Genomic DNA, 15884 nt, shown 5'->3' with positions numbered 1-15884 from the left:
GGCCCAGCTCCAGAGAGAGGCTTTGTCTCCGCTGCTCTGACCACTGAGCATGGTCCTCCTCCCGCCAGCCGGGCAGCTGCCGTGGCTAAGGCCACACTTGGCACCAGGAAGGCAGCGTCCATTCCTCCCCGGGGCGGCTTCACCGCCCAGGCCCTGGTCCAGGGGCCTCACACCACCACCCACCGTGGGGGAAGCCAAGACCCAGAGGATGTCGGTGACCCTAGCAGCAGGGTGCTGACTGCTGCCCCCTGGCGGCCACCAGCAGAAGCAGGCCTGTGCCCTCCGAGGCCCTAGGTCCCCCCAGGTCATGGCCACCGCACACTGGTGAGCGCAGCAGCCTGCATGCCCGCCCAGCTCACATGGGGCGGGGGCCTGGTCTGGTCCGTCCCAGGAGAGCTGCTGGGAAACCGCACTCAAGACCCCCAAGACCTGCCTCCTCCCGGGAAGCTCAAACCCAGGCCCCGCACACATTTCAGGGGCCAGTGCCTGCCTGGCGGGGGTGGGGCAGCACAGGAAGGTGCAGGTCTCCTCTCCTTGGACTTGGTCCCACGTCTGAGGGTGGGAACCAGCCTCCCCAAAACAGCCCAGCCCCCAAGCCCATGCAGAACCCCAGGCCCTCCAGGCCCCCACTTTTGGGGATAACGCACTCCCCTCCCCACCCAGAAGGAACCCGAGTCACGGGGCCGCTGGCTCACATGAGGGCTCCTCCAGCCCAAGCGACACCTGCCTCACCACCCGCAACCCCGAACCTGACACCCCACTCAGGCCCAGGAAGTGGCAGGGTGGCTCAGGGGGCCCCTTGAGACCCAGGTCCTCGGAGCCTGCGGAGCATCGCCCATCCTCTCTGGGGGCACCGGGGCCTCTCCTGACTCCCTCCCCGTCTCCCCAGGGAGGCCCTCCCCAAGCTCCCCTCTTACACCTCGGCCTGGGCACGTCTGCCATCTGTGTGACCAACGAGAGGCCGCCCGCCCAGGGGGACACAGTGCCCTGCGGGCAGAGCTGGGCCTTGGTCACAGCGATTCCCCCGGCCTTCATCCTAAGCAGCGAGGCTGTCATTCCCACAGGCCTGGCACCGGGACAGGGGCCGGCACCGGGAAGGGGCCTTGGTGCCTCAGGGCCCAGCACCAGCCTCAACCCCAAGGCAGCTCACACCAGGCAGGAGGGGGTCCAGGCAGCAGGAGCAGCGGAGCTCCTCAATGTTTATTACAAGAGAACAGCAGCAGCGCCGGGGCAGGGGCGCCCCACTCACTTGCCCCTGAGGTAGATCTTGGGGGTCTTCCAGCCGGGAGGGGCTTCCTTCAGGCCCGCCTTCAGCCAGATGCGCTTCAGGTCGTTCTCGAACCTCACCTGCGAGGGAAGGGACCGCCGGCCAGTGTGTGGCCACGCACTCTGCCACCCTGCCCCTGCTCCAGGCCCCCGGGACCCATGCTACCTGCTTCCGTTTCAGGCGTCCTTCCCGGACCTTCCGCCGCAGAAACCGGGTCCTCTTGACCAGCTTGCGGTACTTGTGATGGTTCATCTTCCGCCGGCGGATCTTCAGCACGTTTTTGCACTGAATCTGGGGTGCATCCTGCACCTCCTCACGCCCCTGCTCAGCTCCTCCCCCAACCTGGCCAGGCGGACACTCGTAGGCCTGGGCCGGCGCCACAGTCCCTGGGACCCCAGCATCCAGTCTGGGCAGGAGGTAGTGGGCGGTCAGCCAGCTCTCCAGGGGACTGATGGACATCTTCCTGGGGACCAGCATCTCCTCGAGCTCCAGCTGGACCCCCTTGCCCGGGAGGACGGCAACCCTACTCGGGCCTGCTGGTTGCGTGCTGTAGCGGGGCCTGCAGGCATGGCTGCCCGGCACCCCTGAGGCGCGCCAGGGCCCACGGAGGCCTGCAGGAAACACGACGCCAGTCACCACCCATCGGTCTGCACTAGCCTGCGCTCAGCCGGCCGGACCTGCCAGGACTTGGGAGCAGAAGCGCCATCACAGCCTGGGAGCCCCTGCTGATGCTCTGGGGGAGAGGCGGGGGGGGGGAGGGGGAGGCGGGGGGAGGGGGAGGCGGGGGGAGGGAGAGGCGGGGCAGACTTGCCCTTTGTGATGCTGGGGTGTTTGCAGGGCAGCTGGCGTGGCCAGGCCCTGGTCTCCGGATGGTGAGGCACATGCTCCTAACCCGGCTGCGTCCTGCCCGTCTGGCCCCTCGGGAGCGCTTACCTGCCCGGGGCGCGACCCGCAGCAGCTGAGACGTCAGACGCGCCAGGAACATGGTCTGCGGGAGGCGGCCCAGGTGCTCAGCGGAGCTGGAACACAGGTGCGCGCTGAGGTCAAGGCGGCGCGCGCAGCCCGGGGCTGGCGGGACTGGGGCTGCGGTCCTGCTCGCCCCGGCACCCCGCCACCTCCTCGCCCACAACCCCCGGGAGGACCCCGCTCCTTCCCGCAAGCGACCCGCCTCCCACCACGCGGCTCGGGGGCCAGTCACCGACCCTCCCTGGGTCTCAGCTTCACCCCAGGCGCCGACCACGCGGGACGGAGCCGAAGGCGGGGAGCGGCGCACCACGGCCGCGGGTGGGCCCTGGCCCCGGGAGGGTGGCCCACGCCGGCGGCTCTCTCGGCAGTAGCCCCTGGTGCACCGCGCCGCGGCCGCCTGCCCGCCCGCCCTCTCCAGGCCGGATACAGGGGACCAACACTGACCATTCCGCCGCGGTGCGCAGGCACTTCCGGTCCGGTCTTCAGCCCGGGTGCCGCCGCCCGGCGGTTCCTACGTCTAGCGCCCCCTGGCGCGCTTACAGAGCCCGACTCCGCGTCGCCTCAGGCCCCAGCGGGCCCAGAAAGCCACGGTTTCCGGCCAGAGGAGCCGCCACGCCACGCCCCCAGCTCTGCGGATCCATTGAGAAGAAAACTACATCTCCCAGAATCCCAGGGGATGCCCTCTGCGCCTGCGCGACCGAACCCGCGCCCAGCAGGACTCATTCGCCGAGGCAGGCGGAAGGGAGGTTCCGGAACTGCGACAGGCCTGTCATCCCGGCGACGGAAGCGGAGTGCGCGGGGCGACCAAAGCGACTGCGGTACTGCACCCGCTGGGGCTGGAGGCTGGAGGCGCAGTCCCCGCAGGCCCAGCTTCCCCCTCCCCCTCCTCCTCCCCCTGGACGGGGCGTGAAGGGGTCAGACCGCGGCGCCGGCGACGGATCCCGCAGCTCGGGCACCGGGGGCGCCCCGCCCCAGCCCCTTGGCGTGGGTGCCTCCTCTCCCCGCCAGTGCGGAGGCCCGCGCCTTGCAGAGGTGGAGTTCCTTTCCTTTTTAAAAGCGAACTCCCAAACTGTGCCTGTGGAAAGAGAAATCAGAAACTTCAGTTTTTGTCCAAAACCCAGAAGAGCCTCGGGCGGGGACTGGGTTTGGCTGAGCCGGTTGCTTCTCAGGGTGGGGGCGCCCAGGGCCCCGCGACCCCTTCTCGCTCAGGCCTGGGCTGGAAGGACCGGCAGGGGTGCCCGGGAGGAGAAGGGTGCAGTGCCCGCTGGTGGCTCCACCAGCGAGTCCAGCCATCTCAGGCCCCAACCTCACTAAGCAATGAGTGCTGCATCCACCCGAGGGCGGGCGGCCCAAACCACAGGCCCCAGGCCCGGCTCGCCACTGAGGCCACGGGATGGCGCCGTGCCCTCCTGTCCCGAGGCGCTGCCCCAGCAGGAAGGTCTGAACGTGCAGCCAGCCCACCTCGCTGCAGCGCCCAGGCTTCTAGGATTTGGTCCTAAAGAGTGCCACCTGGAACCGAGGCGCTGACCCTGTGCTTCCACATCTCCTTGGCCCCATGGCACCAGTGCCCTCCCACCTGATAGGGGCGCTGGTCTGGGGAGAGCCCAAACTGGGCACATGACAGGTCCAACAGCCCTCGAGCCTCGCCCACCGACTGGGAAACAGCAAGGTCCATCCTGCTCCCCTGGGCCACTGCCTGTCCACCTGCCTGCCACCCACTGGGGGACACGGCCAGGGGTGATGCTCCAAATGGTCAGACCATGCGGCTGGCTGCAGGCTGTTTCTGGACTCCTCCCACCTTCCCTTGCCCACAGGGGGCCCCCAGCCTCTGACAGAGCAGCCACAGGAGCTTGATAGAAAACAGCTTTAATGAGATCAGAGGCGGCAGCACAGACACCACGAGATCGGGCGCTGCGGGCTGGGCGCAGCAACAGGCAGGACAAACTACGAATCCTTTAACGGCCAAATATCCTGAGTAGAGAGAATTGTGTTTATTCAACCACATAAAATGCATATATAGGAAACCTCTATTTAGGAGCTGGTGGCCTGCACTCAGCATCGCAGATAAAAATAGACGACTTTCAACACAGATCTAAATACCTTCACATTTTAAAAATCAATTCTCTACACAAGTTTTAGGCTGACAGAATTCAAGTTCTGAGTTCTCATATAGAGCTTTAACTTGTATTAAACACATGTTTATTTACAACGTGGATAGAGAATAGGGGCTATTAAGGCCATTTTCTCATTGTGAAATACTGTAAAATATGTACATAAGTACAACCTAATATAGGCAAAGGTCCTAAAAGTCATTTTGTTGGTTTAACGTAATTGAGTGTCGGTACGGGAGTGAAGACAGCCTGTCATTAGCACCGATCCACACCACCGGCTTGTGCGCTATCTCCTCTGCAGCCTGTGCCGCAGGGCTGCGGCCGAGACGGGCCCTGCACCAGGACCGGTGTGCACCTCGCCCAGGCCAACCTGAAGGGCACAGTGCCATCCTCTCGATTCCATCTCCAAATTCATCACCAGGTCCAGAGTCAACCACCATTTACAAAGAGAGTTGAGCCACAGTCAGCCACGCCGAGGGTGGAAGGGCAGCTCTCGGACCCCAGGCCTCACCTCCGATGCCTGCTGTGTCCAGGGTGGTCCCGCTCATAGCGGTGGCCTGTTCGCTCATAAGACCTTGAACGCTCCCGTCGCTGATCTCTATAGTAATGACTTTTCTTCTTGTACTTTCCAGAATTATCTGCCCGCTCCCGTGAGCGGCTTCGCGAGCGGGAAGAGCTCCGGCTCCGAGACTTGTGTGGCTTCTGGGCGGGGTACTTGCAGTCCTTGGACTTGCGATAGCTCCTCACCTTGGAGCCTTTGTAGGGAGCGCCTCGGTGCGCTTGTCTCGGGGGCGAGTCACTCCGGCTCCGCGAACGGCTTTGGGACTTGGACCCCCCAGTAGTCGAGCCGCTATCGCTTTTCCTGTGAAGAACAGCAGCACCAAGCAATGACCAAGTACCCCGAACACCTCACCTCCGCACCCTGGGAAGAACACCCACCCGCCAGATGCAGGCCCCTCAGGCACACACCTCCTCTTAGGAGAAGCGGATCGCGATGGGGACCTCGAGTAGCTCTGCTCACGGCTCCCGCTCCGACTCTGACTGCCTCGCCCCTTCGGCAACCTGAGAATAGGGAGCAGCCGTTATAGACCTGCGCTCCGCCAACCCCCACGGCCACTGGGGCACCCAGGCACTCACCCGTTCACCGGGCTGTCCGCCTTGGCTTTCTTCACACCCTCTGGTTTCCTCTTGGTGGTCTTCACGGAGAGTGGGGAAGCCTTGTTCCCTTTACCTTCTTTGGGAGATTCCGCTAGAACCAAGTACAAGAAGTTAAGACCTGACGTTCAGAAAACCATTGTTACAAAACAGGTTAGCAGAGCAATGTGACGCCACCTCAATGGAACGCATGGAGACACATGCGAACGGTAACTTCCTGCTCCCAGCCCGGGACCCAGGACCTGAACGTGCACTGGAGAGGCAGAAGGGCTGCCTGTCTGGCTCAGCTCCCCACGGGGACTGGGAAAGGTGTCGTGCTAACGCTAGGGCCTGACCACATAGTGCAGGGCTCCCGATCTCTACACCTGGGTCGGCTGGGTAAACAAAAACGTGTGGGACAGCCCGTCCGCAGCCCTTGCAATGACAGTAAACCGAGGAAAGCCAGTCCCTTGAGGAGTCCTGTCTCATCTCCAAGGTCACCGAGTGTGCGTGGCAGACGGTGCCTGAGGGGCTCAGACAGTCTGCAGGAAGGAGGGTCGCCCTGTAGGAAGCAGACTCACCGGGCTTCGGGGCAGGCGAGAACCCTGAGGTGCTGTCCAGGGCAGGGGTGCTGCCGGGCAGCAGGCCCCTGGCTTGCGCCTTTGCCTCGTCCATGGCGTGCTTCCTCTTTTCCACCTCACTTTCCAGGTGTGTCAGGTCAACCTGGAAGGGCCAAGATCCATCCGTTCAGAAACAGGTGCTTCTAGTCACACACAAACATGTATGTTACATGAAAAACACACAGAACCACCTTTTTCCGAGCGTAAAGCTGCAGGGTCTTTAAGCAGATCTCTTGAATCTCTTCTTCAGTTGCTCCAAACAAAAGAAACCAATGGGGACGATTGGGCAGAGGAATCTGAGAACAAATGCTTCCGGTTATGCTTGTCCTCACGCCAACAAGGTGCTCAGCGCAGTCAGGCCACCCTGCTGGTCACCACGAGCACAATCTGAACCCGACAGCTCAGCGTTCTGGAGGCTGGAGAAGGGCCTGGGGGCGCAGCACTGACCTCCAGTGTCCGGGCTGCAAGGTAAATGCAGGCACAGGCGATGCTCTCGGGCTGGAACCTCACAAACACGTCTGTGCGAAGGCTGTCATTCATGTAATTCCTGAAACCAAGTGTAGGAAGAATTGCAACACCCCGGCGACCCAGGACACCCATCGGCCTTATCTAGGGAGGCCACTGCTCCTCTAAGGAGCCTACTGCTAGGACCGGAGATACAGTCCTGTGACTCTTGAGTTCAGGGAAAAAACGTTCTAACTGCTTTCTCTGAACACAGGACAGTTAGATGGGGAAATTGTTGGCAAAAAATTTTTTAAGCTGGCTGAATGTCAATCGGTGTTGCTATGAAAGAGAACCAACTTTAACTTTACTTTTCCCTCTCAACTTTGGCCTGCTCTCATGCAAAGCACAATGCCTCAGAAAGAAAACAGGGGTGAGAAAGTACTTGGTTAAAGAAATCTAAGCGCTCAGAATCCGTAGTGCAGAGAAACATGCAAACTCAATGGACTGCCGAGCACGGAGCCACCAGGCTTTTCCGAGACCAGCCGTCCTCTTGCGTTCCTCTTCCTTCAAGAGGTGTCCACAGCCTGGCCCTCCTCCTTCCACGAGGGAGTCCGCTCGGAAAGGGAGCATCGCCCTGGGAGCATGGGAACAGCATGCCGAGGAGGGCTCCGTGCCCGAGGGCAGTCCTCTTCTCAGGCTTATCCAAGAACCATTTCCAAACTGTCCCATTTCAACAAGGAGTCTTAAAATGAATATTCATAAAATCAGACAAGAGCATCAAAATACTACAATTTCACCATAATCAGTACATTTAAAAACTTTATCATAGAAAACAGAGAAATACAAAAATAACTTGCATTTTTAAAAGGTAACATTTTAAAATTGGCTACATTTAACATTTTCTTTCATATGTATTTTGTAAGATTTAACAGAGCAAAATCTGACCTCATATGAAACTTTATAATATTGCACACACAAGGATAATTCCATGAGAAAACAGGTGAACAGTCAGTCATACAGTCACTGCTCCCAACATACCCCAATAGGACAAGCCTGAGTCAAGCTGCATCCACAGGCCAGCCAAATCCTGCTGTGATTTGCCTGATCTTCCCGCCCCCCCCCCGCCCCCCCCCCACCCCCACCCGGGTATCGTTGCTCCCAAGCCCTGGAGAAGGCGACAGACAAATCCACTCCAAGGTTTCTCAAGCTCTGCACGTGCCGACGGGCGGCACCAGGAGGTGACAGAGAACAAGGGTGAGGGCACCGAGACCCGGGAACCAGAGCATTGCAAGTGAACAGTTCAAACATTTTATACACATAACCATCGAGAAGTGTTCTGGTCTTAATAAAACATTTTCAATACTCAAAATAGTGATGATAATATTAACCTATTAACTTTTAAGTCCTAAAAACAAAACAAATCCCTCAAACATATACTTAAGCTGATTGCTACATTTGAAATGTTACAATATAAAGTGCCCGTGGGGTCATCTAAAGATGCATTACCTTTACGCAGCTGCTGAAAAGGGCAGCCCTAGAACCTGCAGAAATGATGCCATAATCCCACACTCAAGTCCCAGTTCCCATCAGCCAATTCTTAGCGCTTTCCATAGATTTTTCTCAAAGACGGGTATTGCATCTTTAGTGCACAGGTAGGTACAGCAGTTTTAAAGGGACAAAATTCAAGTCAAGACAGTTATCAAGTCTAATCAATACAATTACCAAAGCACGACAGAGGGTTAACAAGAAGCGCAACCATCAGAACCACAGCAGCGTCGGCCAGCACTAGACTATCGTGAGCATACCACCATCTAGGCCAGCCTTCGGCGGAGCCTGCCCGGGAGTGGCTGAGGACGGCCGCTGTCCCTGCACCGAAGCGCGTGGGCAGCAGAGGAGAGGTCTTAGTCACTTACCCTCAGAGGCTCCCCTTTGATTGAAAGAGTACAGAAAAGAAAAGTCAAAACAGGTTCTCTTGGACACAGCACAGCACCAGACAATTCAGGCAGCAAAATATGACCCTTATAGACTTAACTCCGTGGGAAGAACTCACAAAACACCCAGCACTACCCTGTGACTTAGGCTTCACTTCTAACATATGCATTAAAGCCAGCCCCCAGATTGTATACGAACTCCACACCCCTTCTCCCACGGGACTCTTTGGTGGAGACAGCTGGGAGCAACTGCACAGGAGATGAGGACTAAGACTCCGCCCGCACCCGTGGCGAAGATCCCGGTCTACAGCCCCCACGGGAAGCCTACCGACTGCTCTCGGGGGTCGGGCAGGTGTGGGCCACCTTACCGTTACACCAGTGCCTGATATTTGGGAGGCTGGTTGGAATTTACATGGCAGGAACACTGGGCACTCAGACAACTCCAGCCCACAGCCACATCATGGGACCGACTACCCACTGCCCAAGTGCCTTAAATCCACATATTCCTGCCTGCCCCGCTGGCCTCATAAAACAAGGAAAATCAACTCACCACGCGGTCTGGACCAGGTGTTGGTTACGCTCACACTCTAACACCTGAAGGTACATAACGATTATCTGGAAGATACGGGTCAGGCAGTTATTACCAAGAACCTTGGAATCCAGATCTCAGATCTTGAGGGCGCCCATGCAGCAAGGAAGTCTCCTGCTAGGTCCCAGGGCGGCTCCTGGTCACGCCCCGTGGACGGCTCAGCGGGAGGGCTTTTTGCTGACGCCTCCCTGCCTTTGCACCAGGCAGCAAGAAAGCAGAAAGCCCAACGGGCACCCACAGGGAAGCCCGTTCACACGTGACATCAGCCTGCCCTCCACAGCTCTGTGCCCCATCGCCAACTTACACAGGACACGGTGTGCAAATGCTCCCAGCAGATGAAGAAAAGCTCGTAAGTCTATGGCAATTGACTGAGATTTTGAATTAATGCCAGAAAGTCAAATAAAAAAGAGTATGAGGAAGCCCACCGATAAAAAGGGGATGAAAAAAATGCAAATAGCAATATTTTTTTAAACAAGTTTTGGGCCCTAGCTGGTTTGGCTCAGTGGATAGAGCGTCGGCCCGCAGAATGAAGGCCCCAGGTTCAATTCATGTCAAGGGCACATGCCCGAGTTGCAGGCTCGATCCCCAGTAGGGGGCATGCAGGAGGCAGCTGATCAATGATTCTCATCATTGATATTTCTCTCTCTCCTCTCTCCCTTAATCTCTGAAAGCAATAAAAACATATTTTTAAAATAGGTTAACTTTTAAAAATAAATAAATAAAACAAGCTTTGGGCCCTGGCTGGGTAGCTCAGTTGGTTAGAGCATTGTCCCAATACCCAAAGGCAGGGGTTTCAGGGCACACACGAGCAGCAACCAACGAATGCGTAAGTAAGTGGAGCAACAGGTCCATTCTCTCTCTCCCCCTCTCCCTCTAAAATCAATGTCAAAATAAACAACAACAAAACAAAGAAGGAACCAGAATATCCTACAGTAGCCACGCTCCTCAGCTAACACTCCCCGCAAAACGGCTGTTATAAGAGGAGATGAAGCCATTACTAAAGCAACTTCAGAAAATTAGCTGTTGAGACCTGGCCAGGTGGCTCAGTGGTGGGAGGCTGTCCTCCATACCAAAAGGCTGCAGGTTCCTGATCGCCAGCTGGGGCACATACGGGAGGCAAGCAGTCAATATTTCTCTCTCTCTCTCTCACTAAAACCTTTTTTTTAAAAAATATATATTTTATTGATTTTTTCCAGAGAGGAAGGGAAAGGGCTAGAGAGCCAGAATCATCGATGAGAGAGAAACATCGATCAGCTGCCTCCTGCACAGTCCCTACTGGGGATGTGCCTGCAACCAAGGCACATGCCCTTGACCGGAATCGAACCCGGGACCTCTTGGTCTGCAGGCCGATGCTCTATCCCCTTAGCCAAACTGGTCAGGGCAAAATCTTTTTTTTTTTTTTTTTTTTGCAAAAACGTACCAAGTGAGGACTAAAAAACAATTGTTGAAAAAGAAAAAGGTAAACGGACAGGTGCCATTTGTACAACTTCATCACTATTCCTGAAAGGCCAAAAAGGCCACTCCCAGAGCTCTGAGAAACACCTACTGAGGCGAGCAGGTAACAGAGAGGCCGACGGGAAGGAGCACTTTCAGGTGACGGACGGCACGGAGAGCCCAGCAGGGACACATCCACTCGTCCCCGAGTTCCGGTCTCGGGGGGGAAGGAGCAGTGACCCCGCGGCCCCGGGGCCCAGACCCACCTTGTGCGGGTGCTTCACGTGGACGCAGAAGCCCAGCTCCTTGAGAACCCGCCTCTCTGCCTTTATGATCTGGTTCTTCAGGTTGACATACTCTTGATCCAGCAGGAGCGGCGCCGGTTTCCTACAGACAGCGCACAGCGGAGAGTGTGTCAAACAAAACGAGGCTTTCAAATCCTTTGGCCGCCCCCCCCCTGCCCCCCGCAGTGAGAATCTACTATAAACACCCAGAACAGACACGGCAAGTTCATGTCCTTCGACCACAAGGTCTTCCTACAGCACCAGCGCTAACCCCCTCAGCAGCCTCCCGTCCCCACAGCGCGGCCAGCGGCTCAGGCCTCCCGCACCCGGGCCATGCTCTCCGGCTGCAGGGACAGGGGCCTGTGATGAGGGTGAACGAGCCAAAGGACGCACCACCTTGATTACTATTGCTGTTTAAATACATTTTATCGATTGCAGAGAGAGGACGGGAGACAGAGCGATAGACACATCAGTGATGAGGACTGGCTGCCGCCTGCACGCTCCCTACTGGGTGGTGCCCACAACCCAGCCAAGTGCCCAGATGGGGATGGAGCCGTGACCTCCAGATCCACAGGCTGAAGCACAACCTTTAGAAGCCGGGCTGGTTCCCTAAGGACTTCCATCAGCTTCAGGAAACCGGGAACCCCACCCAGCAACCTGGAGGCCAGTGCCCTCTGAACATGCTCCCTAAACACATTCGGCAGCTGTAGGGGACCCCGGGGCACGGGACCCCTTCTGGCCACGCGTCTAAAAACCTCACACCCCGGCCCTAGCCAGCTTGGCTGAGTGGACAGAGCATCGGCCTGCAGACCAAGGGTCCCGGGTTCGATTCCCGTCCAGGGCGTGGACCTCAGGTGCATCCCTGGCCCAGGGCGCGCAGGAGGCAACCATCAGTGTGTCTCTCACTCGCTCGCTCTCTTCCCTCTCTAAAGACCAAGGGGAGCTATCCTCGGGTGGGGACCAACAGCAAACACCCCCGCCCTGGGTTCTGCTTCGGGAACGTGTCCCTTACAACCGCGAGGCGGCGGCGGGCAGGGCAGGTGCACTCACTTCTTCTCCCGCAGCTGCCGGAGGCGGTGGAAGACGTTCATGACATCCCGGATCCGCCGCGGAGCCTCCTCGATCTTGGAGGCCAGGTGCACGCAGGCCATCGACACGTGCTGAACGGCAACAGCAGGTGTTTGCGCCACAGCCCGGCCTCCGGCGGCTCCAGGGCGAGGAGAGCCCCGGCGGGCGCCCCAGGAAGAGGCCCCGGGTCGGGGCGAGGGGCTTCCCGACCCCCCAGGGCGGCGCTGCCCCGTTCCCAGGAGCCACCCGGCGGGACCCAGCCTGCCCCCCCCCCCCCACGGTTCAGGGGAAGCGGGCGGAGCCCCTACCTCCATGGAATGCTTCACAAAGGACTTGGTGTAGAAGAAGCGCTGGAACAGCACCTGCCCCGTCGCCATGGCCACCTGGGAGACACAACGGGAGCCGTCGCTTGAAACGCGCACGATCCGAGATCCGCGGGGCCCGGGCGGAGCGGAAAAACACGCGTCCAACACGTCCACGGGCCTGCGCGTCGGCTGCCTCGCCTCCCTCAGCGCCTGCGGCGAGCCGGGGGCGGTGGCGCTGGGACCGGCCCGGAGCGACGACAGGACCAGAGTCGGGGGTCGGCACGGGCCCGGCCGCTCCGCCAACAAAGGCCCGGCCGCCTCCCCGCGCCGGCGCGGCGGTTACCTCGGGCCGGGCTCGCGGCGGCGCCTCACCTGCGGCAGGCGGAGCAGGATGCCGGCCGCCTGGATGAGCTCGCAGCCCACGACGCGGAGGTCCGTCTCCGTGCCGGTGTCGAGCCCACTCGACATGGATGGCGTGAAGCGGAGCTTGTCGTCGGGCAGGAGACAGTTCTCCAAGGTGATGAGCACCCCGGAGTACAGCCGGTCCCCGATCAGCACGCCCTGCGACCCGGGGCCTGGGCCCGCCGAGCCCGGGGTCCCGGCCGCCGCTGCTGCAGGGGCCGCTGGACCCTGGGCCCCGGCCACGGCCGTCGCAGCCGCTGTCGCCGCCGCCGCCGCCGCCATTTTGTGCCGCCGACTCTTCTTCGGGCCTCTGCCCGGCAGGGCGGCTCCTCGCGACGTTTACGTCCGCGACCGCCCAGCCCTGCCGCGTGTCATTGGCTGGGCCTTCGGGCGGCCCGGCGACCCTTTGCCACTATTGGCTACGAGACCTGCCCGTCAGCGTCGTGCCCGAAGCCGGAACCCGGCGCGGGCGGGGGGTGGGGGCCTGCTCCTTACCCAGGGGGCCCCGCAGTGCCCGGAAGAGGCTGCGGTCTGGGCCTTAACCCGGAAGCACTCGCTGCAGGTTCCGCCATGGGCCTTCCCGGCGGAACTGCCTCTTCGTCACCAACTCGGGAGGTCGGGAGCCCGCGCTGCAGCCCGAAGGCTTCTTGGGGGCCCGGTTGTTCCCGAAGGGGTTTGCGGGCACCGGAAGGCATTGGATGAGGGCCCTGGCTGCGGGCAGTGTGGCTCGGCGGGACGACACCTCCACCAGGGCACGCGCCGGGGTCCGCAGCTGCTCTTCCGCTGTGGGCTGCGATCCCGAGCCTGGCGGGACCCCCGGAGGCCCCTGGGGGGTGTTTGAGGGTGTCAACATTTAGGTCAGAAAGGTTGACCTAGACCGCGCGCGGGAGGGGCTCTCGCACCCCTGTCGCCAGGAGGACCCAGCCCCACGGAGGTGACGGGCCCCTGCCCGTAACTTCCTCTTCCGCTCTCGACTGTACTGCGCCCATTTTCCTCCGGACGGAAACCTCCACTTGGCCGGTCTTGACGACACATTTCGGGTTGCAACCTCCCACTCCCCTCCTTACGTCCGGTATCTTTGGGGCTCATCCGGGACCCAGAGAAAACCCTTGTCCCCGTAGCTCCAGGTCGGGTGAGCGGGCAGGTGCGGCGCCCACAGGGCCAGCGAAGCTCCGTTTTCCTCCTCGGCTCGGAGCTAAAGGGAAGGTTCTCCCGGACCCGACTTCCCGCCTTTGTGTTGTGAAGCTTTCTGGGTTTTGTTCTTAGAGGGCTCTTGTGTTGTTTGCCTGAGTTAACACGTGGCGGCTGGCGTTGTCACTACTCTCCAGTTCTTGGTGAGCCCAGGGTTTGGGGTGCAAATAATAGGTCACCAGAGTTCTTGCCCTCAGAATGGAGCCAAAGACAGAACAGAACAGAACTGACTTCACGGGGAAGAGGGTGTAGCTGGAAACACCGAACTCCATGTTTCTCCAAAGCCCATGGCACCCCAAGGAAATGCATCGTGGGCAGGGGCTGTGGTAAAGGCCTCGGACTTCATCCTACCGGCAGTGGAAGCTCTGCGGACTGAAGGGTCCCAGGTTTGATTCTGGTCAAGGGCATGTACCTGGGTTGCGGGCCCATCCCCAGTAGGGGGTGTGCAGGAGCCAGCTGATTGAGGTTTCTCTCTCATCGATGTTTCTAACTCTCTGTCCCTCTCCCTTTGTAAGAAATCAATAAAATATATATTTTTAAAATTATATTTATACAAGGCCTGGTGCACAAAAATTCATGCATGGGGGGAAGGGTGTCTCTCAGAACGGCTTGTCCCCTCTCACAGTCCAGGAGCCGTCGGGGGATGTCCTACTGACGACTTAGGCCTGCTCCCCATGGGATAAAGGCAGCTCCTCCACAGCAGTGCTTTGTGCTCACACCACACCAAAGCCCATCCCCCCACTGCTGCTGCTGCCACTACCGGCTGCAGCAGCTGCAAGACCTGAGCCCCGCCCTCATAGCTGATGGGGCTCATGGCTGTCTGAGCCCTGGGCCTCACAGCCGCTGTGGCTTTGTCTGGATGGACTTCCAGATGGACGCCCAGAAGACATCTGCCCTAATTAGCATATTGTGCTTTCATTAGTATAGATTAAAAAAAGGTAAATATCAAAAAAAAAAGGCCCTAGCCGGTTTTGCTCAGTGGTTAGAGCGTCAGCCTGCGGACTCAAGGGTCCCAGGTTCGATTCTGGTCAAGGGCATGTACCTTGGTTTCGGGCACATCCCCAGTAGGGGGTGTGCAGGAGGCAGCTGATTGATGTTTCCCATCAATGTTTCTAACTCTCTATCCCTCTCCCTTCCTCTCTGTAAAAAATCAGTTAAGCCGAAACCGGTTTGGCTCAGTGGATAGAGCATCAGCCTGCGGACTGAAAGGTCCGAGGTTCGATTCGGTCAAGGGCATGTACCTGGGTTGCGGGCACATCCCCAGTAGGAGATGTGCAGGAGGCGGCTGATCGATGTTTCTCTCTCATCGATGTTTCTAACTATCTCTCTCCCTTCCTCTCTGTAAAAAATCAATAAAATATATTTTTTTAAAAAAAATCAGTTAAAATATATTTTAAAAAAAAGTGAATACAGCCCTGCTCAGTGGTTAGAGCATCAGCCCATGGACCAAAGGGTCAAGGGTTTGATTCTCAGTTGCAGGTTCAATCCCTGCCTCTGTCGGAGCGAGGAGCCAACCAATCAATGGAAAATATATCTCACTTCTTGGGTGAGGATTTAAAAAAAAAAGTGGGGGAAAAATGCAGGAGTCACCAGCAAGCAGTGAATGCTGCTTTGGGCCGGCAGAGCCCTGGAGGGGAGTGAGGGAAGGGGAGTGCATGGTCCTTTGGGGTCCAGGGCTGACAGTATCATTGGATAGGGTTCCAGACGATGGCTTTGATGAGAGCCATTGGGGTCAATGCAAACAGGCCAGAGGTGGAGACCAGAGTGGGATTGAGGAAGAACATGCCCCAGAAGTGGAGTGGTCTCAGTACAGAGAGGCTGAGGCTGAGCCTGGAACCAGCTCCCCAGAAGGCAAAGGCCTGGCCCTGAGCAGGCGGGAGCACACCCTACATCTCCCATGGGATGATGTACAGGATGATGGGGGAGGGGGCCAGGGCTGGCACAGCTGCTGTGAAGTATCAGTGGGGTGAGCATGCTGAGAACTTATTCCTGGGCTTGCCTCTGGACTCAAGTGGCGTATTTGGGGGAGAGGTCTTCCCAGGTGATCACCCATCCTTAGGGGCTAAAGTGAGTGGGACCAGAAGAGCCCCCTTGCCTGCTGCCCCTCCTGGCCTGGGGAACAAGGGAGACAGCAGGGA

The 15884-nt window shown here is 58.9% G+C and overlaps 2 protein-coding genes across 10 annotated transcripts; both read right to left on the bottom strand.

The window, feature by feature from the left end:
- Positions 1-1166: 1166 nt before the first annotated feature.
- Positions 1167-3352, bottom strand: AURKAIP1 (aurora kinase A interacting protein 1). 2 transcript variants are annotated; one of them, XM_081087481.1, is made up of 4 exons: positions 2678-3352; positions 2201-2286; positions 1433-1878; positions 1167-1347 (listed from the first exon to the last, which is right to left on the bottom strand). In XM_081087481.1, exons 2-4 carry the CDS (start codon positions 2250-2252, stop codon positions 1246-1248), a joined length of 600 nt encoding a protein of 199 aa, XP_080943607.1. In that variant the 5' UTR covers positions 2253-2286; positions 2678-3352; the 3' UTR covers positions 1167-1245. The 2 variants fall into 2 exon arrangements, with proteins under 2 accessions (XP_080943607.1, XP_080943608.1); XM_081087482.1 differs by lacking the exon at positions 2678-3352 and adding an exon at positions 2470-2659.
- Positions 3353-4085: 733 nt separating this feature from the next.
- CCNL2 (cyclin L2) lies at positions 4086-12853 on the bottom strand. 8 transcript variants are annotated; one of them, XM_081087475.1, is made up of 12 exons: positions 12526-12853; positions 12157-12231; positions 11831-11940; positions 10763-10883; positions 9024-9088; positions 6546-6645; positions 6290-6394; positions 6060-6201; positions 5482-5593; positions 5314-5406; positions 4856-5206; positions 4086-4204 (listed from the first exon to the last, which is right to left on the bottom strand). In XM_081087475.1, the coding sequence occupies exons 1-12, from the start codon at positions 12835-12837 to the stop codon at positions 4189-4191; spliced, it is 1602 nt and encodes a 533-aa protein (XP_080943601.1). In that variant the 5' UTR covers positions 12838-12853; the 3' UTR covers positions 4086-4188. The 8 variants fall into 8 exon arrangements, 5 of the variants coding, with proteins under 5 accessions (XP_080943601.1, XP_080943602.1, XP_080943605.1 ...); XR_013995753.1 differs by adding an exon at positions 8265-8469 and having other exon boundaries at positions 4203-5206; positions 6546-7284; XR_013995754.1 differs by adding an exon at positions 8456-8469 and having other exon boundaries at positions 4203-5206.
- Positions 12854-15884: the final 3031 nt, after the last annotated feature.

The sequence above is a fragment of the Myotis nattereri genome (genome assembly GCF_964212035.1).
Source record: "Myotis nattereri genome assembly, chromosome: 3".
Classification (NCBI taxonomy): domain Eukaryota; kingdom Metazoa; phylum Chordata; class Mammalia; order Chiroptera; family Vespertilionidae; genus Myotis; species Myotis nattereri.
The sequence above is the reverse complement of the archived record's forward strand: the minus strand, read 5'-3'. Positions and strand labels throughout refer to the sequence as shown.